The sequence below is a fragment of the Psammomys obesus genome, unplaced genomic scaffold (genome assembly GCF_907164565.1).
Source record: "Psammomys obesus unplaced genomic scaffold, mPsaObe1.curated_primary_1811, whole genome shotgun sequence".
Taxonomy (NCBI): Eukaryota; Metazoa; Chordata; class Mammalia; order Rodentia; family Muridae; genus Psammomys; species Psammomys obesus.
In genome coordinates, this window is record NW_026585895.1 from 48,921,718 (window position 1) to 48,942,438 (window position 20,721).

Genomic DNA, 20,721 nt, shown 5'->3' on the forward strand with positions numbered 1-20,721 from the left:
GGCAGAGGCAGAGGCAGAGGCAGAGGCAGAGGCAGAGGCAGAGGCAGAGGCAGAGGCAGAGGCAGAGGCAGAGGCAGAGGCAGAGGCAGAGGCAGAGGCAGAGGCAGAGGCAGAGAGGCAGAGGAGGCAGAGGCAGATGGATGTCTGTGAGTTTGAGGCCATCTTGTTCTACAAAGGGAGTCCAGGACAGCCAAGGCTACACAGAGAAACTCTTTCTCCAAAAACCAAAATCAATCCCGCCCCCTCCCCAAAAAAAAAGCAGGCCGTCCCTTTGGTGGCACACACCTTTAATCCCAGACAGCCAGGGCTACATAGAGAAACCCTATCTCAAAAGAAAAGGAAAAAAAAAGCAGGCTGAGCAAGCCATGGGGAGCAAAGCCAGTACGCAGCACCCCTCCATGGCCTCTGCACCAGCTCCTGCCTCCAGGTTCCTGTGACCCTAACTAAGACACCGGGCCTGGGGGAATGGAGAGAAGGCTGGGCACCCCACCTGCCCAGCTTCCTCCAGCTCCCTTCTGCGTGCTTCTGAGATCAGAACCAGGCGAGAGGCCTGGCGGAGTGTGGCCTGGGTCTGGCTGGCGAGTCGGCTGGCATGACGGTAACCTTGCTTCCCTTCTCTCAGCATAGCTCTGGTGAGCTGCAAGACAGCAACAGGGAAGGAAAGAATCAGCCCTTTGGGAGAGACAGGTTTTGTTCTTTGTTTCTCTTTTTCAGTACTGAAGTTGGAACCCAGATTCTCCCACATGTTATGTAAGCACCCTAAAACAACTCACCTACTTGTCATGACGGGTTCTTACGCTTAATTTTGAAATAGGAGTTCACTGTTACCCAGAATAGCCTTGGATTTTGTGATCCTCCTGCATCAGCCTTCAAAGTAGCTGAGATACGGGCTCGTACCACCAGGTCAGGCTTGGACAACAGTTCTGATGACTTGATGCCAAGCCATTCACTTCATAACCTAGAACATGCACTCATTCATTCATTCCCACGGTCAACAGGTTTACACAGGAGGCGAGATGTCTTTCCAGTATAAATACTACAAACTACTCATTTGTCTTTCGTGGAGAAGTTTTACCTATTTTATAGATGGGGAAACAGGGGTCCAGCGAGGGGGAGGAGGAGTTGCCCAAAATCTGAGTAGCGGGACAAGAAGCTGCACCTAAAACTACCAGTTTCAGGCCAGCCCTTCAGGAATTTAGGTACCCATGAAGAGAGTTCACTTGGGTGTGAGCCCCAGATTTGAGGATGGAGACACACAAACGGGGAAACACAGACACACACAGACACATACACACGGACACATACACACAGACACACACATAGACACAGACACACACACACAGATACACACACACAGACACACATAACACACACCCACAGAGCAGTTAGAATTTGGGCCCCGTTAAAGAAACCCTAGGGGATAGGGGATGTGAATCATTTGGATGCATGAGGCCCTGAATTCCATCTTTAGACGGGATAAACTGAGGGGGGCAGCAGAAGAATCAAAGGTTCAAGGTCATTCTCAGCCAGATAGTGATTTCAAGGCCAGTCTAGAAGACATGAGACTGTCAAAAAATTAAAAAGTGGGGGCTGAAGAGAGAGCTCAGCAGTTGAGAACAGTGGCGTCTCTACATGGTTCATGTAGAGACCATGGTCTCATGGTCCCATGGTTCACAGCCAAGGGATCTCACTTCTGAGTTTTGCCTACACCAGGCATGTACACAGTCAAAATACATACATGCAGGCAAAACATTTGAACAAATAACTAAATAAATAAATAAACAAACAAACAAATAAATAAATCTTTAAAAAATTATATTAAAAAGTAAATAAGATGAAAGAAATAAAACAAAGAAAAACCTAGATGTTTAGACAACATCCCAATGAGACCAGGTATGAGTCCTGGTCATATGACTTAAGCCTTGAACTTGGCTCAGCTGAGTTCTCAACATTCTCATAGGGCTACCAGTGACTCTTTTTTTTTGGGGGGGGAGTATTAGTGAGGTCACCCACATGAACTCCTGAACTGGACGCCAGGACCCACAGCAGTTAGTAAGTGTGGGATCTTTGGCACCAAGGGCAAGAAAGTTGTCAACAAGGGCTGTTGTCCTGAACCTGACCTTGGCATTGTCCTTGGACATCAGTTCTGCTTCTTTGCTTTTCTTCTTGGCACTGGAGGAGAGAGATGCAGCATTTCCCAGCATCCTCTCTGCCTGCTTGGTCTTCCTCTTCGTTTCCTCCAGGAGCCTAGTCCTGATAGTGCCTGCTTTCCTCTTCAGTGCTGCCTGCTCCTTGGGTAGAGGAAACCTCAGCTTCATGCCTGCAAAATCGGCCAAGGCTGTGGCAGGAGGAACAGACTCACATTTGAGAGCCTGACAGAGGCAGACCAAAGATGCTTGACCAGCCCCAGCACTTTGGACAATGGAACTGGAGGTTGGAGACAGAGGAGATCTTATGAGTCCCCTCCTCAAGGTGACCCCAGGGAAAAACAAAAGGAGTGAGACATCACCCTCAGTGAGTGAAAAGACCCAGATGCTATGATGTGTCTGTATTGTGGTCACAAGGGCCTCAAGGGCCTCTGGACTGTGATGGGAGAGGGTGGGAAGAGTCTGGGGTTGAGGTTGGAAATTAATCTTTTGGGCTACAGAGCAGAGTCAGAGGAACAAAATTCATCCCAGCACAAGGAGAAGGTGACACTCAGGATGCCATGGGCATCTCCATGTGGAGAGGAGGAAGCTGAGGGCAGAGAGCCATGAGACCTACAGAGGGCAGCTTATGGGGTTGGGGATTTAGCTCAGTGGTAGAGTGCTTGCCTAGCAAACGCAAGGCCCTGGGTTCGGTCCTCAGCTCTGGGAAAAAAAAAATAAGACAAAATAACAAAAAGACCAAAAACAAACAAACAAACAAGGTAACAGAGGGCAGCTTATGACCCTCTACAGTTCAGATGCCCCCTAAAATAACACATGAAATTAAAATAACACATGACATTCTGTAGCACAGATTTACATTTCCCTAAATGTGATTTTTTTTTGGTTACATAAGCTCACACACAGCCATGCCCAATGAGTGAGTGACCAGGACCCCAGACCCCAAGGAAGCAAGACGAGATGCCCCACCCCAGCACCACTGGGCTAGAGCTACATTTCCAGTGTGCAGCAGGCAGGGCTGGAAGGAGGTGCTAGTTGGGGTGGACAGAGAGCCACAAAGGCTTATCTCTGGAGCAAAGATGGCGTGGCAGGAGTCAATCACACAGCACCCCATGAGGCAGAAAGAGTGCTCATCTCTGACTCCAAGATGGATAAGCAATTGATATTCTCATTCAACAGGTCAGTTGGCTTCTTTTTTCTTTTATTTGTTTGTTTTTGTTTTTCTAGACAGGGTTTCTCTGTGTAGCCTTGGCTGTCCTGGACTCATTTTGTAGACGAGGCTGGCCTTGAACTCATAGAGATCCACCTCTGTGGATCTGCCTCTGCCACCTCTGCTGAGATTGTAGGCATGTGATACCCCACCACCACCACCACCACACACCATAACTTCATTTTCTTAAAGTTGCAGAAGTTTGGGCAGGCATCACAGCTTACCCAACTCTCAAGAGAAACTCTCTAACATAGTTTTGAGTTTTGTTTTGTTTGGAGTATTTTGATACAAGATTTCATTCAATAACTCAAGCTGTCTTAGAACTTACTTTGGTAGCCCAGGCTGGTCTCAAACTTGAGGCCTACCTTAGCTTACCATGTGCTAGTACAGGTGTGAACTACCATCCAGCAACTGGGTTTTTGGGGAGGAGGGGGGTTGTGGTGGTGGTGGGTTTTTGTTGTTGTTTGCTTGCTTGCTTGCTTGTTTGTTTTTGTTTCTTGAGACAGGATTTCTCTGTGTAGCCCTGGCTATCCTAGAACTCACTATGTGGTCCAGATTGGCCTTGAACTCAGAGACCCACCTGCCTCTGCCTCCTGAGCCTGGGATTAAAGGCGTGCACCACCACCACCTCAGTCAGGAGAGCTCAGAGTGCTCTACTTACCTCAGTTTACCTAGTGCTAGGAGTACAAGTGTGAGCCACCATGCAGAAGTTTGATTTTGTTTGCTTTTGCTTTCCTTCCTTTTTTTTTTTTTTTTTTTTTGGGGGGGGGGAGTCTCACATAGCTCAGGATAGCCTCAAACTCACTATGTATTCAAGGATGAACTTGAATTTCTGATCCTCCTGAGTGCTAAGATTACAGGCATGCACCGCCATGCCTGGCATATTTGGGGCCTCATGCACAATCAGCAGGCACCCTGTCAGCTGAGCCATACCCTCAGCCCTGGCTCTTTTTACCTGTGCTAAGGAAGGGACTTGGGACCTCACAGATGGCTCTCTACCACTGAGCCACACCCCTGCCAGTGACAGCAGATTCTCTTCCCATCTGCTCCTGAGGAGCTCTGTGCTTGGTCTGATAACAATAGGAACTAGTTGGGGTGGCCACAGGGCCAGTACCGGTGAGTAGCATGTGACACAGGGACAGACAAACAGCATGGAAGCCTTGAGAGGCAGGAAGACTGGTCTACCTGGCTGAAGTCTACATAGACTCTGTTCCCTGTGGCCAGGCATCTGAGGAGGGTCAGCTGTCAGAGCCCAGGACTCAACAGGACACACATACCCTCTAGGTCAGCCAGCAGGGTCTTCGCTCCTATGACCGTCACTGTGGCAGCGTGGACAGCTGAGGAAGCCTGTGTCAGGGCAGCTGAGGTCTCATAGCGTAGCTGCAAGGAGAGAAAACAAAGGCAAGGCGGCTGCCTGGACACAGGTCAAGGGGCCCAGATGGACAGGCTATGTCCCAAACCTCAGAATGACTCTGCCTGAAGATCACCGTGATTCTAGGAGCTCTGATCTGATTATATGATTGGAAGCCTCCAAGTCAATCATAAGAGGACTCCCCTGTCTTCAGAAGCCTGGAGGATGATAAGAAAACTAGAGCCAAAGGAAAAGGAGACGGCCACACACTTCAGTCCCTAACACTGCTGTGTCAGCCCAGGGCTATCACACAGCTTCTCCTCACGGAGTAACAATCAGTTCCCCCATGACTGCCAGAGGTGACTAGACAGTAAAGAACTTGGGTTTGATTGGTTTGATTGTGCAAGAGAGGACCACAGGAATACGACAGTCACAGGAAGCTGACTTCAGGGCATGGCATGAAGTGAGAGTTCTTGAACTCGGTGGCTGTGACTACCCGGATAAGCTCTGCATACATCAGCATCCTGCTATGGGCAGTGTCACAAGGTCCCGCTCCTCCCTATGGATTTATACTTAGCTAATGATTGATGGAGGAAGGAGACATTGTCTTCAGTGGTGTAGACACTGCTGTGGGACCCACAGTGTGGTGGCCTGAATGAAAATGGCCCCCCTAGGCTTATCTATTTGAATGTTTGGTCATCAGCTGGTGGAACTGTTTCAAAGGATTAGGTGTGTGGCCTTGTTGGAGGGGGTCACTGGGGGTAGGCTTTGAGGTTTCAGAAGCCCATGATGGGCCCAGCCTTGCTCTCTCTCTGCCTCCACCTGTGGCTCAGGATGTAAGCTCTCAGCTAACCCAGTACCATGTCTGCCTGCCTGCCTGCCTGCCTGCCACCATGCTCCCGGACACGATGATAATGAACAAACCCTCAAAACTGTAAGCAAGCCCCCAACTGAATGCTTTCTTTTATAAGGTGCTTTGAGCACTGTGTCTCTTCACAGCAATAGAACAGTGACTAAGACAGAAGTCATGCTCCTGAAAATAAATTCTCACCAGTGCTGCTGTAAACAACCCCACTGAAGCTAGTTGGCTTACAAAAAAAGACATGAAAGTAGAATGGTCGCTAACTTGCTGGGAAAATAAACCAGGAATGGGTGAGGGGCAAGAGCCAGTGACACGTATGAAGCTGAAGAGTGAAACTCACAATTAACTAAACAATTGCGTGTAATGAATATGTGCCAATAATAGTTGTTTGAGAAGAGAATTTGGGCTGGCTAGGCGGCTCGGTGGGTAGGAGCTTGTCACTGCAGACCCGAGCTTGATCTCAGTCCTCTCAGAGCAGAAGGAGAGAACAGCTCCCACAAGTTGTCCTCCATGCTCTTGTTGTAGCCATTGTGTGACCCCACCCACGCCCAGACACAAAAACTAAACAAATGTATAATAAAAAATAAAAGGGAAGTTGGTGTCTGGGTTGAAGAGAGCATGATTCTGGCTCTCATCGATGTAAAGGTGCTTGCTGCTGAGGCTGACAGATCAAGTTTGGTCCTCAGGACTCAATGGCAGAAAAAGAGAAAACTCTGGAAGTCAAAGGCCACAGAGGGGCGTGCGGGGCCTCAGGAGGGGAAGTGGTGGCACCGCCTAAAGGTGTGTGCTTCGGGAGGAATGAGACATCCCAGAACTAGAGAGGGGCCTCACGGCAAGGTGAGTGTGCCAAATGCCACTTACACAGGGTAAATCGTCCTGTGAGGTGGGGGCATATTCTTGTTTCCAAACACTAAATGTTGAAGAGCTCAAATATAAAGCGTTATCAGGAGCAGGGACGTGGGCCTGGGTGGCGGGACGCTTAAAGGAAGCTTTATGTTGCATTGTGACTTCTGGGCATATATAAATATTTATCTTGCTGCTGTTGGAAATTCCAAGTGGGCACTTAGCAATAACCAAAAAAAATATCTGAGGCTGAAAAAAAAGTTTCTTATATGATTTGCTACAAGTGAACAACAGTGGTTTGAAGAGCCAGGGAAACCTAAGTTTTGCTCCTGAGACTGGGTGGGAGGGAGAGGGTGCTGTGAGGCTTGTGGACAGCAAAGCATCTGCAGGAGTTTTGACCCTCATATGACTCTCTTCCCAGAAGAGCTGCCTCCGGTCCTGGCTTTCTCACCCTGGGATAGGGGTGTGGGTCAGGTCAGAGGGCACTCTGTGGGGTCCTCAAGACAGCAAAGCTCTCCTGGGTAGGTGCCAGGTCCTGGCTCCAGTCCTCAGTTGCTTCCTTTCTCATCAAGATAACTTATCTTCTGGGTTGGTAGGGAAGCTGGGGGCTTCTGGGAAACCCATGGCCACCATTGTGTGGGGTGCTGAGTCAGGCCAGCAGGTTGGGTCCCTGAGTGGTGTCACATTGCTCTCCTGAATTTGGCACCCATCCCGTGGCTGGCTAAAACACCAACATCAGAAGGCCTCATGGAAAGGGTCTGAACGCTTTGGGTGCTGTTCATAGGGCCTTCCCATAGCCTGAAATTACGCCCCAAGGAAACGCTCAAGCACGGCAACTTTAACCAGGTCTTCTCTATGTTAGCAGGCTGGTCCAAGTTAAACAGCATAGCCTAGAACCCTCCACCCGCATCTGGTGCCATCTGTCTGGGCTGGACACCGTGCTGTGTGGCGTAACAGAGTCCCATGGGCTGCTCACAGTGGGTGCCTCTGAGCATGGGGTTTCTATGGGCAGAAGAAAGGGAATCGACGCAAGAGCCATCCAGTTGTGACTGACCCTAAGAGAGGGTGCATGGATATAGTCTCAATCATCCACATGCCTGCCCGTTTGTCTGTCCGTCCTCTCTCCTCGAACCACTTCACCCTTTCTCAGCAATCAGACTTCCCTCTCGTGCCTTGACCAGCCTTTAAAGCTCTTAGGCATTTTGATGGAGACATCAGGCACTTGGGAGTGCTATTTTTCGTGTTTCCACCCCACCCCACCCCAGGTTCCTTCGGAGGCAGCCCCTCCCCCTCCTGTGTCCCAGGTTCAAAGCTGACCTGCACGAAGGGTTCCATCTTCCTCAGGGCTCTCCCAGCCTCCACCTGCAGGGCTCCCACGGCCTGGCCTGCCTCGCGCTCCTTCTGCTCCAGCTTCCGCTCCAGGGCCTTCACTCTCCGGTCCAGGTCCCTGGCTTGGGAATTCTGAGGCTGTGAGGAGACGGTGGGTTAAGGACCAGACCCTCTACTGGGGAGAAGGTGTGTCCTGTTGTGCTGAGGGGCAGCCTGTGGCAACTAGCCCAGAACTGAAGCTTTTGACCCTGGTCCCAGAGTGCCTCAGGGACCTCAGATATCCAGCCACAGGGCAGTGGCAGGAGAAGGCAGGGTTGCAGAGAAGCCAGGCTGGGGAACCTGTCCCTAGAGCCTCAGACCCCATGGTATAACTGCCTTTCTTCCTGGCAAGGTGAGAGTCCCTCCCCAGGCCCACAGTTCTTCCTCCACGTGAATCTTGACCCATGTGCTTCCAGACATGGGTCAAGACGTTAGCCACGCAGAACTGTGTATGATCCCAAGCTCTCACTGGTATCTAGGTCATCCAGGTTATTGCATGTGAGGAAAGCAAGGGAAGCCACAAGGCGGCAGCTGCAGGCAGCCTGTGTCCCAAAGGCATTTGGACAGGCTTCTGTGTTTTAGTTCCTTGGTGTTGGGGGTGGAACCCAGGGCTTTGTGCATGCTGAGCAAACACTCTCCCTGTGAGCCATACCAAGAACTGACTTAGCACTCTACTAAAGCTGGGTTTCTGAGACCGGAGATCTCAGGATTCCCCAACAGACAAGCTGGGCAGGATGGGAGAAGGGATGAGTATTAAATCATGGACTCCAGCTCCCTCCTCTAAAATTAAGCTACAGGAGGGTGAGCCAACAGGATAGAGGACCACTAGTGGCTAAAACTCAGAGACTGGTCAAGGTCAAGGTCACTTTTGGAGTGGGAACTGGGACACACATCATCCCCACCCCTCCAATGTCCTTGTTCATGTCGTAGTTCCAGCCTTGGTATGGAAGACAGGCTGAACCCCACCTGTTTCAACAGGCCTCTTCTCTGTTACCAAGAAGCCATGCCCCACTCTGCCTGGCCCTCTGGCTTCTCCATAACCTAGATCCTTCACTGCCCCCCACCCATGAGGAGCTCCAGGGATGCTGAACTGACCATTGCTCCAGGGATGACCAGCGGGACCAGATGTGGGGCCGTGTCGCCAATATCGCGCTTTGAGATGGCCAGTGCCCCCTGAGCTTTGGGCAGCAGTTCTGTCACAGCTGTGCCCAGAGCAGTCTGAGCTGCTTGCACCTCCTGGTACCTGGGAGGGAAGAGGTGAGGATGAACCACAGATCAGGGGTAATATAAGAAACCCCTCTCCATCTCTATCAAACCTGCTGAAAGGATCTGCAAAGCCCTCTCCCACCTCCTGGAAGGCTCATCCTGTTCAGGTCAGGACGCAGTATACTGTGTGTGTGTGTGTGCATGCCTGTGTGTTTGCCTGTCTGTGAGTGTAGGTGTCCAGGGAGGTGAGAAGCATCAGACCCTGGAGCTGGAGGTCCGGGCAGTTGCAAGCCCCCCGATGTGGGTGCTGGAAACTGAACTTGGGTTCTCTATGACATCAATAAGTGCTCCTAACAGCTGAGTCATCCTCCAGCCTCCAAAGCTGCATAATGAGCCGACCCATTATTCCCTTATTCAGTTTGGGAAGCACGTGTTCTACAGACTCTCGGATCCTCTTGGCAAATTGCAGAGGAAGCTGCCTGGGGGCGGGGCAGGGATGTATGGACAGTGACCTAGGCTGTGATCTCGGCTGGCCATGCCCTTGCTGCTGACCTTTGGTGTATGTTGCTGATTGGATGGGAAGTGACCACCATGGACTCATTTGAACAGTTGGTCCCCATTCAGTGGCATTGAGAATTTGGTGGAACTTTTAGGAGGTGGAGCTCTGCTAGAGGAAGTGGGTCACTGGGGAGAGGACCTTGGGATGTTATGGAGGGGGTCTTCCTGTTCATTCTTTGCTTCTTGACTGCAGATACAACATGACTCCCTGCTGACCCTGCCCCATGCCTCCCCTGCATGAAGCCATGCATAACTGGCCAGCAAAGATGAAGATTTAGCCTAAGCCTCTCGTTTTCCCTTTGTGATCACGTTACTGAAACCATGGACCCCAGGGATTGTAATTCCCTCAGGAGCCGGGTTGTAGTGGTGCACACTTTTAATCTCAGCACTTGGAAGGTGGAAGCAGGCAGATCTCTAAATTCAGGGCCAGCCTAGTCAACAGAGTGAGTTCCAGGACAGTCAGGGCTACACAGAGAAGCCCTGTCTCAAACAACAACAAACTAACCAAGAATTTCCTCAGGAGAAAGCCTATAGCCAGAGGGGAAGGCCTACAGTCTGACCCAGCCAGCGGGGGAGCCTTTTCCCCAGATCATAGGAAAAGGAACAGAACCAGAACAATGATGGGTTTCCATGGGGCAGGGCCACACCTTGACCAGGACTGCTTAAACAGTAACCTCTCATCAGGACCCCAAAGATGGGCTGACAGCGGCAGCGAGGTGTTCCCCACTGGAGGTCTTTGTCCCTCTTTCCAGTGTGGCCACATTGACATCCTTTTTCCTTTTTTCACTATTAAACCGGCTTATCAAGGATGGGTGGCTGGACTGGCTTGTTGGGGTACTCAGAGCCCAGTAATAGCATCTTCCTCACCATGATGGAAGAACTTCCTCGAACTGGAAGCCAAGTAAACTCTTTCCTCCCTTAAATTGTTTCGCATCAGGTATTTCGTCATAGCAATGAGGAGGATAATTAAGACTGTATTAATGGGGAGCCCCTAGCTGAGTGACAGGAAGGACTGGGGGGCTGGATTTTGAAGCAGCGGCCTCTGGCTGGTTCTTATGGGCTCCTAGAAGCTGATCTCAAGCTTCTCCACACACCTGTGGAGGCCTCACCTGTCCTCCAGTTCTTGCTGGACCTCCGAGGCCACTCTCCCCTTCAGCAGATTCCACAGGAGCTCGCGGCTGGCGTTGGAGGCGAGCAGGGCCCTCTGTGCAGTGGCTGCGATCTTGGTGGCTGTGTCCCTGTGGCTGTGTGGATTGGCATGACACTCACTGCGAGCACACACAGAGGCAGGGGTGCCCAGGCCACACCCCTGCTTCACGGGTCTCCACGGGGACAGACCCCTTTCCACCCACCTCCCGCTGCAGCAACGGCAGCGACACTCTGGGTTTTTGCTCCTGTCACATATCAGTTACAACTCCCATGGTCCTCGCAGGAGGATTGGCAAAGGCCTATCACCCAGGGCCTCTCATAGAAAACAGCACAGCAGGGAGCAGACAAGCCAGCCTGGGATTGAATCCTGGATCTATCACTTCCCAGCTGTGTGTCCATAAGGAATTGACTTCTCTGGATCTGTCTACTCATGTCCAACGTGAGCCTACAGCTAGGCTTCTTCATTTATTTTTTTCTTTTTCTTTCTTTTTTCCTCTTTCTTTCTTTCTTTCTCTCTCTCTCTCTTTCTTTTTTTTTTAAGATTTATTTATTTTATGTATATGAGTGTTCTATCTGCATTTACACTTGCCAGAAGAGAATCAGTTCACATTATAGATGGTTGTGAGCCACCATGTGGTTGCTGGGAATTGATCTCATGACCTTTGGAAGAGCAGACAGTGCTCTTAACCACTGAGCCATCTTTCCAGCCCTCTTTCTTTCTTTCTTAGACAGGGTTTCTCTGTGTAGACCTGGCTATCCTGGAACTCACTCTGTAAACCAGGCTGGCCTCAAACTCACAGCAATCCACCTGCCTCTGCCTCCCAAGTGCTAGGTGGGTGCCCAGCCCACCTCGTTTCTTAAGACAGGGTCTCTCCCTGGGACCTAGACTAGGCTGGCTGGCTAGTATGCCCAGGATCATGCTGTCTCTGCATCCTTAGTGCTGAAATTACAAGCCGGTGTCACCACACCTGGCTTTTTACAGGGGCTCTGGGGACTGACCTCAGGTCCTCATGCTTGGGTGATAGGCACTTACTAACTGAGCCATCTCCCCAGGTCCTGTGAATTACATCTTAATAAATATATGTTTTTTTAAGCCACCAGATGCTGAGACGCATTCCACTGAGCAAGCTTTTCCCCAAAGTGTCTGAACCTCCATCCTCACCCCCACCCCAACCTCTTCCCATACTGGTAACATTTACTCTCCACTGGGCAGCCCTTGGCTCATCTGGTACTAGCTCCTATAGGCTAACGCTGACTCTGGAGCCTGTCCAAGAAGGCCTGCCCCCTGTCAACAGTATGGGCACAGTCCCCCATATCCTGAGCCCCTGGGCTCACCTCCTGGCAAGGACGTGGGCCTCTGATGCCAGATGGCTCCAATTTGTAGGTGGGATGGATCCTTCCTGAAAACTTGCCTTAAAGAAGAGAGGAAGAAACTGAGGCTCCTCCTGGAAGGTCAAGGGTTACAGCCAGCTAACTGGGCAGGATAGAATGGCTCCAATCATTTTATAACTGTGCAAAGCTAACTGTAACATCAGCGCTTGGTGGGGGGTGTCCACAGCAAACCCAGTGACACTGCCTGCCATTGTGCGTTCACTGTCTACTCAACATATATTTGCTTTTCGCAAATAGTGACTTTCTCTGAAGAGACCTAGCACGACCCAGTTTGAAGGTGACACCAGCCTTTTTTGGTTTGTTTTTTGAGATGGGGTTTCTCTGTGTAGCCTTGGCTGTCCTGGAGCTCGCTCTGTAGACCAGGCTGGCCTCAAACTCACAGAGATCTGCCTGCCTCTGCTTCCCAAGGGCTGAGATTAAAGGCATGCACCACCACCACGTGGCTCACACCAAACATCCTATAAAGAGCACACAGAACCACAGACAACGGTCAAGGGAAGGGCTGGGGCAAAGACCGCTACATAGGCTCCAGGGGAAGCAGGGTGGGGGAGACCACGGTACCAGAAAGGAAAGAGCCGAGGCTGCTCGTAGGACCTCCTCCTCTGAGGACTGCAATGTCTCCCCCAGCTCCGACATCTGGACGCAGGTCTTCTGAGCTTCAGCCTGGGCACAGTGGGCCCTCCCTCTCAGCATCTGCACCTGCTCCCGAACGGCCTTCACGGCACCCTCCAGGCCCGCCATCTGCTCCAGGAAGGGCCCCCAGGCCTCTGTGGGGAGTGATTCCACAATCACTGAGATTCCCCTCACCCAGGCTTCCGTCTGAGACCGTCACCTGCCTGGGCACAGCTGGATCCCCAGCGCCACTCTTCCCCTTGCCTCCCACACACTACAGGAGAAACCTGTCCATCTTACATCTGCAAAGGCTGGGGCCCAGAGAAGGCAAACTAGGGCTTGTAGCCAATCAGCCACGTACAGGGACTTGGAGGCAGGCCCTTTGGAGCCACAATGAGTGACTCCAGAATTTGGGCTGGGCAGTTGATCTCCAATTCAGTTCAGTGCGGTGATTCTCACTAAGGCTCACACGGTGACATCTAACTGCTCTTTCATTTGATGCTGCCTCCTGCTCACAGGTGCTGCGCTCACCTTCAGCCAGCTGCTGAAGCACAGCTGCTTGCAAACACAGCTGTACAAAGCGATCAACTCAGTTTCAACATTCTGCGCCCTTTCTGTAGCCCAGGGCCACATTCCACCTGGCTTAACGACAGGTCTGCTTTTTTATTAGTTGCTAATTCTTTTGCACTGTGCCAAACACTGGCTGGAGACAGGGCAGCAAGCCAACAGGTCAAGAACCAAAACCCTGGAGGACTCCTCCCATTCAGCACCTGGAACAGCGCCCCAGGCATGCCGAGCGTGCGGTAAGTGGCTTGCCTTGAACTTACGTGTAGTCAGCACAGGGCAGGAGACAGGGGACAGAGACCTGTGTTAATATCATTACAGAGCTAGGGACGGGGAGGTGAAGCCTCCGGGCTTCATGACTCTCCTGAGAGCTCTCAAACCCTACCACCAGCCCCTCACCTCCCATTCTGTCATCCCCCTGTACCTTGGTATGGGTGGTGACCTTGGTAGACAGCCCCCCGAGGGGCTTCTTCCTGCAGGATGTCCAGTGGTCCCCAGGGGCTGCCACAGTCAGACCCCTGCAGCCAACCCTCCATCTGCATCAGCCTGGCCTTCAGCTTGGCTGCCTGCAGGGCACAGTGGGGAAGGAAGGCCGGATGAGGTGCTGTGCATGACCCTTGGCTTCTGCCTGGGTCAGTCTTTCCAATCCTGCTAAGGGCTCACCAACCCCAAGGACCTATCTTGCCCACCCAACTTCATCAGCTTCTTCCCTTCTTACAGCCTAGCACCTGCTGACACCTCGCCAGCCACACCCTTGTCCTAATGAGGGAGGCATAGCGGGAGAGAAAAGGCGCTCCATAAAGATTTGTGTGCATGAGGGCATGTATGTAGATGTGCTTGTATGTGTCCATGCTTGCATAGAGAGGTGCATGTGTATATACATATGTGTGTGGAGGTCAAAGGCTAACCCTGGAAATTGTTCCTGTTTACATACCACCTACTTTTCTATTTGTTTGTTTGTTTTTAAACAGTATCCTTCCCTGATGAAAGCCTCATCAAGAAGGCTCTGCTGACTGGCCAGCAAGCCAAAGGGATCTGGTTGCCTCTGCTTTCTCAGCCTTTGATGCTGTTGTGTGCCCTTTTTACATGGTTTCCGGGACCAGACTCAGGTCTTTGAGTTTGTACAGTAAGCTCCTTAGTAACCCCTATGCATGTTGTGTCTCTCCTGTGCACTGTGTCTCTGGGGCTTGGCACACAGTGTGGGTCTTATGGGCACATGCTGCCAGCATGTACTATGTCGAGCCCACGCTCTCATTCATGTGCACAGCGGTTGCATATATGGTATGTGTAGCAGGAGCCAGCTTCGACGTGAGTGCCTGCCATGGCTCAGAATGCTTTGCAACCACACTAAGCAGAGGGCCAGGTCCCAAGCTCTGCCCTTTGGCCCAAAGCTCCCAGTGCTCAGACAGACCCTAGACTTTCTGTGCCTTTCTCCATGGCAAATGGGTTATGAATTCATTTGAAAGAAAACAAAACTGTCCTAGGCAGGGGGAGGCCATGTGGTAGCTTGGTTTACCCAGTGGTGCAAAATGCATGCTGTCCTGTAGAAATACAAGTGGCCTTGGCTTGCTTGCCCCATGGGCTTATAGCTAGAGCTCAGGACTTTCTCCACTTTCTGCCACTTTCTCCGACATCGCCGTATACTCTCAGAGCCACACTGGGCCCAGGAGGCTTGAACACTGGACCTAGTAGGACATTAAATCTTACAAGGTTGTCAACTCCCTGGACAAGACAACTAATGAGGCGGGGTCCCATGGGGTCCCTCAGGCTCCAAGCTCTGACTCCAACTCCATTTTCTACTTGAAATGATGTTTGTGCTGCTCCAAGGGTAGTCCATCACCTCATCCCACTGAGCTGGACAAGTATGACCTTGGCTGGGCTCAGTGGTGCATGTCTTCAATCCCAGCACTCACCAAGGCAGAGGCAGGCTGATCTCTCTGAGTTTGAGGCCAGCCTGGTCTACAAAGCAAGTCCAGGACAGCCAGAGCTACACAGAGAAACCCTGTCTTAGACAGGGTGGGGTGGGGATGGGGTATGACCTTGGCCCCGGGAGGTTAGGAAGGGCTGTGACAAGAGCCACCTCGGGTTCCTCTAGGAGCCACCTCGGGTTCACCTAGGATGGGGTGAGGAGGTGAGGGCTAGGTGGATTGGAATGAGGAAGCTGGGTGAACTCAGAAGCCGGTGGCCAGTGGGAACACAAGCCACAGCATGGAGCTGGTATTCCATGCAGCTGTGAAATGAACCTGAAGGTGGGGCAGTCTAGGCATGGCAACTTACCGCCTCCTTCACTAGGGCATAGCAGGTTGGACACTCTTGGCAGCCCGTGCCACCATCCACGAGGAAGAAATTGTCCTGGCAGCGGTCACACTTATAGCCCACGAAGCCGGGCCGGCACACACACGTACTGTTCTCATGGCACTGGGAGGAGGCAGAACCCAGTGGGGAACACCGACAGTCTGGAGGACAGCAGCCAGCTCTGGGGACCTGACGGTGATCTCCTACTCGTCTCCCACCCCCCAAATTCTCATAGCCAACCCGGAAATCCCCACAACCCCCGAGCATCCTCAAATGCAGACTCCAGGGCTCCACGCCAGAGACTGACCAAAACGTTAGAGTCGGCAACTGAACCTTGAGCCTCACTTAATTGCACTGTTCCCAGGGACCCAGAACTGCCAAAGCGCTAGCTGTTCAACTGAAGGAACCTTGGCTCACATGTGACATGATGTCTGGGGACACACAGGGTTCAGAGGTCACGTTAGAGGTGCCACCGGGACACCGCTCACACTCCTGCACTGTGGGTTCTCAAGGCCCAGCATCTGCCATCATCTTTCCTACTGTACCTGCTTCTGTGGGTCACCTCCAGCAAGAGACCTCAGCCCCGCCCTCCCACAGCCCACTAGAACCCAGTTGCTCACCCCGGCAGCCCTTGATGGAGAAGCCAAAGAAACCCAGCTGGCATCTGTCACAGGCTTGGCCTGTGACGCCAGGTCGGCAGGGGCACTGGCCGGTCTGGGGGTGGCACTTGTTCTCCAAGGAGCCAAGTGGATGACATTTACAGCTGCAACAAGAAGCAAGCATGAGGCTGGATCCTGCCATCCCTTAACCCAGCCTCTCATAGGACAGAAGAAAAAAACAATAAAGCCATGGGCACAGATCTACAGATCTGGCAAGTCACTGTGGGAATCCCATACTAAGGGCTCCCAGGCTCTGCATAAGGACGGTCAGTCACTTCCTTTAGCCTTCCCTGCTGGAGTCATCCTCTTCGGCCGAGACATGCGTCTCAGGCACTGTGTGGTCCAGTGATAGGTGTCACTGAGAGGAGAACCAGACCAAACAAGCTGCCTGCCTGCCTGGCCAGCCCTTGGCCCATTCTTGGCCAGTCTCCTGGGCTGGCAGAGCCATGAGTCTGATACCAAGAGACTGAGCTTTTGTACCCTTTGGTAAAGGGCACCGTGGTCCTGGGAATGGATCTGAGATGGTGCATTCTAGGCAAAGGCCATCCCCAGAGCTCCAGGGTGCCTTCCCCCCCACCTGGCAAGACACTGAGGGCACTTCCAGCCTCACCCCCTACCTCTGGCAGCCCCTCCCAGACTGGAGGTCATAGAAGCCGGGGCTGCAGCGGCTGCAGTCCCTCCCGGTGACATGAGGCAGGCAGGCACACTGGCCGGTCACTGGGTTGCAGGATGTCTTCCCACGGACTGAACCCCTCAGGTCACAGCTGCAGGCTGGGAGTTGCAGGAAAGGATATTGAGTGGAAGCTGAGATGCCAATGGAGCCCAGAGATGACCCTCAGTCAGGCCAGGTTCCTGAAACCCTCCCGGAAAAGGCTTGAGGGGCAAGCTCAAGCCTCAGCCCGTTTGCTGTGTCTTTGGTGGGCCGGCCCAGAAGATTGGGGCTGTAAATATTCCTGAGAGCGCCTCAAGCCTGCAGGCTGGAGAGAGGGCGAAAGATGTAGCCGCTGACCACAGCAGGGCCTGGCAGCCGTATCTGGGACCACACACTTTGGCTCTCCCAGGAACCACAATAGAGCATGCTTCTTGATGCCAGCGTGGGGTTTCCTGCAGGGGGCTCCACCCAGGACAGGGAAGAGTACAGGGTGCCATGTGGGGAAGGGCTCTGAGGACATTGGGTCAGGGTGAAAGCTGAGTTGCTGATGCAGGACTTCCAGGAGCCTGATTCAGCAGATGCAGGCTGTGGCCCCCGGACAGGCATAAGGCTGAATGCAACCCAGGCGGGGAGAGGGGGAACAGATGAGGGGGAGTTGTGGCCTCACCTTCCCTGCATGAGCCTCATGTGTTAACAGTGGCTATGAGGAAAGTGCTGATTATCAATGTGGGATCAGAGCTTATGAGCTGTCAGGACTGAGGAACAAATCCCAGTGCCTTCTAGAGGACAGAGAAGGCGAGAGACCTGCTTAGGGCTGCCCAGCCGAGCGGAGGGGACAGCTGGTATGGTAGCCTCCATGAGGGGTGAGGACAGTGGCTCCCATGCCTTACCCTTGTGGGTATGGGATTTGGATACCCACGAGCACATTTGTCCGAGGGCCTTGTGGCCAAGGCGCTCCCGTAGAAACCCTCCTGGCAGTGCTCGCAGTGGGCCCCGGTTGTGTTGTACAGACAGCGCAAGCAGTGGCCAGAATGAGGATCACAGTTGCCCACAGCATTGAGATCCACGTTCCCGCTGCACTGGCACCGGTGGCAGGGCTGGGGAGTTCCGGAGAGCCCAAGAGGATCCCCAAAAAAGCCATCTTCACAGTTCTCACAGTGTCGTCCTGTGTACGGAAGGAACAGGTTTGGTGCTCTGGCCAGCTGCACTCAGAGTGTGCTATATAGCTATCCCTCTTCTGGGTGAAGCTGAGCGGGCAGCCATGGCTCAAGCTGGCTTGCAGTCAGGTCCTAGAGCACACTGCTGGCAGTATGGCCCCGGGCAAGCCATCACAACTCTCTGATTCCAGGCTCCTTTCTTTTGTGATGAGGACAGCTCTGCTGTTCCCCCAAAGCACTGACTTCTGGGTGCTCAGAAGTAGCAGGTGCGACAGGATTGGCCTTCATCCTTCCCACCTTCACCAGCATCAAGAGCATCTTTCTCACCATCACTTGGACACCAACTCAGATGTCCAGACAAGCTGCATGCTACTCTCCCTCAAGGCCCCAAGTGTGTGGGTAAAGAGGCTGGCAGAAATCCCTGCTCTGTAAGCCACCCCAGGCTCTCCCGGGGTGGTTCCTTCTAGGAGAGGCAACCGCTCCCCTGGTGTCCTCCTTCAGGAATGTCCCACCTACTCTTTCTCACTGGCTGGGGTTCACTTGCCTATGAAAGCACAGGGAGACACGACAATGGGGAAAGGTTAGAAATGAAGGAGAAGAAGATGCCGGCAGGAGCACAGCCCAGCTGAGGGATTCACCTACGCACACCAGGTCCTGTGTTCCCTGAAAGAGTCCACCCAACTGTGGGGCTCTGGAGGGCAGGAGGCTGCTTCCAGAACAGGTCAGAGCAGGACATCCCATAAAGGCACTCAGTGCAGACACTAACCCTACATGCAGCCAGATGCAAAATGACACAGAAGGACAACACATGCTTAAACACAGTGGAGATCCCAAAGAGTCAGCGTCAGAGAGTCAGCATCTCAATGGTGTTGAGAGCGGGGAGCATTAAACAAGGGTTCAGTGGCCACAGGGCTCACCGGCACGGGTGGTGGCAGGGAACAGAATAAGATGCCAGGGCCCCTGAGGCCAATGAATCACATGCTTAAAACGATGGTCAAGGAGGACAGCTTTATGATATAGGTTTCTTATGATGCAAAATTAATGATGTAATAGGCCAAGAGCCATTTAATTGTCCACTTTAAGTGGGTGACTTTGTGGGGCGTGCAGTCATCTCAAATGCTGTTAAATGCACCTCTGAGGATAGCGGGAGTCCGGCAGCAGGGAGAGGCTGCAGCGGAATCTGGGAGTGGGGAGGCTGTTTTCCTTGTGCTACCTGAGACTGAGAGCTGGAAAGACCTGTGTGTGTGTACACATATGTGCATGTATGTATGGGCATGAAGCCAGAGGTCGACCTTGGACGTCATCCTCAACCGATCTCCACTTTATGTTTTGAGACATCGTCTCTCACTTAACCTGAACGCCGCTGCTTCTGCTGGCCTGGCTAGGCAGCAAGCTCCCAGGAAGTCCTGTCTCTGCCCTATCCTGAGTGCTGACAGTACAGAAGCGCCACCGTGCCCAGCCTTTTTCTACATAGGCTCTGAGTCTCAGCCTCAGGTCACCCAGCTTATTCGGCATCACTTCACAAGCCAAGCCTTCCTTTGAAACAGTAAAACTTCTGTGTTGGGGTTTTCTACCTTTGCAGTGAGGATCCCAAGGTCCTCTGGCTTCATCCCAAACCACGAGTCCAGCTCTAAAGGCCCACATATGAGCCTTTCAAGGTTATATATGGCCAAGGCCCGGGTCTGCAGCGACTCTCAGCATACTGGGGCCTTGACAAGGACACTTTGTCACCAGAAGTCTGGCTTGGACCAGGCTCTTTCCCACCCGTACCCCAAACCTGGACGCCTCCACTAGAGCCAGGGAAGGATCAGGGCATCAGGCTTGGTCTTTCTAGGGATAGAGCACACCCGCTCACCTCTCTGGCCAGCGGGACAGTGTGTGCACACGACCTCGCCACTGTCTGGGACGGTTGTGCAGGCTGATTGGCCAGGGCATGGACAGGGTTGGCAGTCATCGGCATGGCCTGAGAAGGCGTTTCCATAGAAACCTGGCATGCAGCGCTCACAGGAAGGGCCCTCGGTGTGGTGGCCACACAGGCAGATCCCTAAGGAGCAAGACAGTGCCTGTTCACCACCGCACCCCAGACCGCCCACTCCATCCCCTCCAGGAGCAGCGGTTCTCAGCCTTCCTGATGCTGCAACCCTTGAACATCCGGGTAGACTGGTGAAAACCCTAAGTAGAAGCAGCAGGGGGTGGGGAGAAATTGTCCAGGTGAGCCTTACTGTCAGGGTTCCTGTGTGAGCTGGAAAAACCATCTCCTCGGTGGGTAGGAGGCACAGCTCTGCCCCCTGCTGGCTGTGTGGGCACCCTGCACCTCAAATCCCTGTCTTGGATGATGGTTGTGGCTAAGTCAAGGGCTTGGTGGGGGTGAAAAATCAGTTCTGTCTCATGAGACCATTCTGTTTCCTCACTGAGGGCTGCAGGGATCATTATGTGGGAAAGGATTACATGGCCTTATCTAGGCTCAATCGGTGACATCTGCCAGGCACAGGACAGGTGAATGATCTGTGTATCAGAGACTCCGTCTGTTCTGGGGAGGCAGCAGGGTGAAAGGCCTGTGATACTGAGATGGAGAAGACTGTGTCTGTCCCCTAGCGCCTCCTGGTCATGTGATAACCCTCAGTGAGGTTCATACTCCTGTATAGGTGTGGGAAATAGCTCTACTGGACTACACCCCTGCCCCAAGCTGTTGGGAG

The 20,721-nt window shown here is 52.6% G+C and overlaps 1 protein-coding gene across 2 annotated transcripts in view; it reads right to left on the reverse strand.

Moving 5' to 3' along the window:
* Lamc3 (laminin subunit gamma 3) overlaps nucleotides 1-20,721 on the reverse strand; it is a 56,212-nt gene that overhangs the window by 5,903 nt on the left and 29,588 nt on the right. For both annotated transcript variants that reach the window (XM_055600789.1, XM_055600790.1), the window contains exons 13-26: nucleotides 19,881-20,069; nucleotides 17,788-18,033; nucleotides 16,834-16,987; nucleotides 16,178-16,320; nucleotides 15,540-15,718; nucleotides 13,687-13,828; nucleotides 12,648-12,853; nucleotides 12,030-12,106; nucleotides 10,655-10,789; nucleotides 8,877-9,024; nucleotides 7,731-7,880; nucleotides 4,635-4,737; nucleotides 2,121-2,320; nucleotides 491-637 (exon numbers count right to left, since the gene is read on the reverse strand). In XM_055600789.1, coding sequence (XP_055456764.1) covers nucleotides 491-637; nucleotides 2,121-2,320; nucleotides 4,635-4,737; nucleotides 7,731-7,880; nucleotides 8,877-9,024; nucleotides 10,655-10,789; nucleotides 12,030-12,106; nucleotides 12,648-12,853; nucleotides 13,687-13,828; nucleotides 15,540-15,718; nucleotides 16,178-16,320; nucleotides 16,834-16,987; nucleotides 17,788-18,033; nucleotides 19,881-20,069 — 2,219 coding nt within the window. The remainder of the gene's footprint in view (nucleotides 1-490; nucleotides 638-2,120; nucleotides 2,321-4,634; nucleotides 4,738-7,730; nucleotides 7,881-8,876; nucleotides 9,025-10,654; nucleotides 10,790-12,029; nucleotides 12,107-12,647; nucleotides 12,854-13,686; nucleotides 13,829-15,539; nucleotides 15,719-16,177; nucleotides 16,321-16,833; nucleotides 16,988-17,787; nucleotides 18,034-19,880; nucleotides 20,070-20,721) is intronic.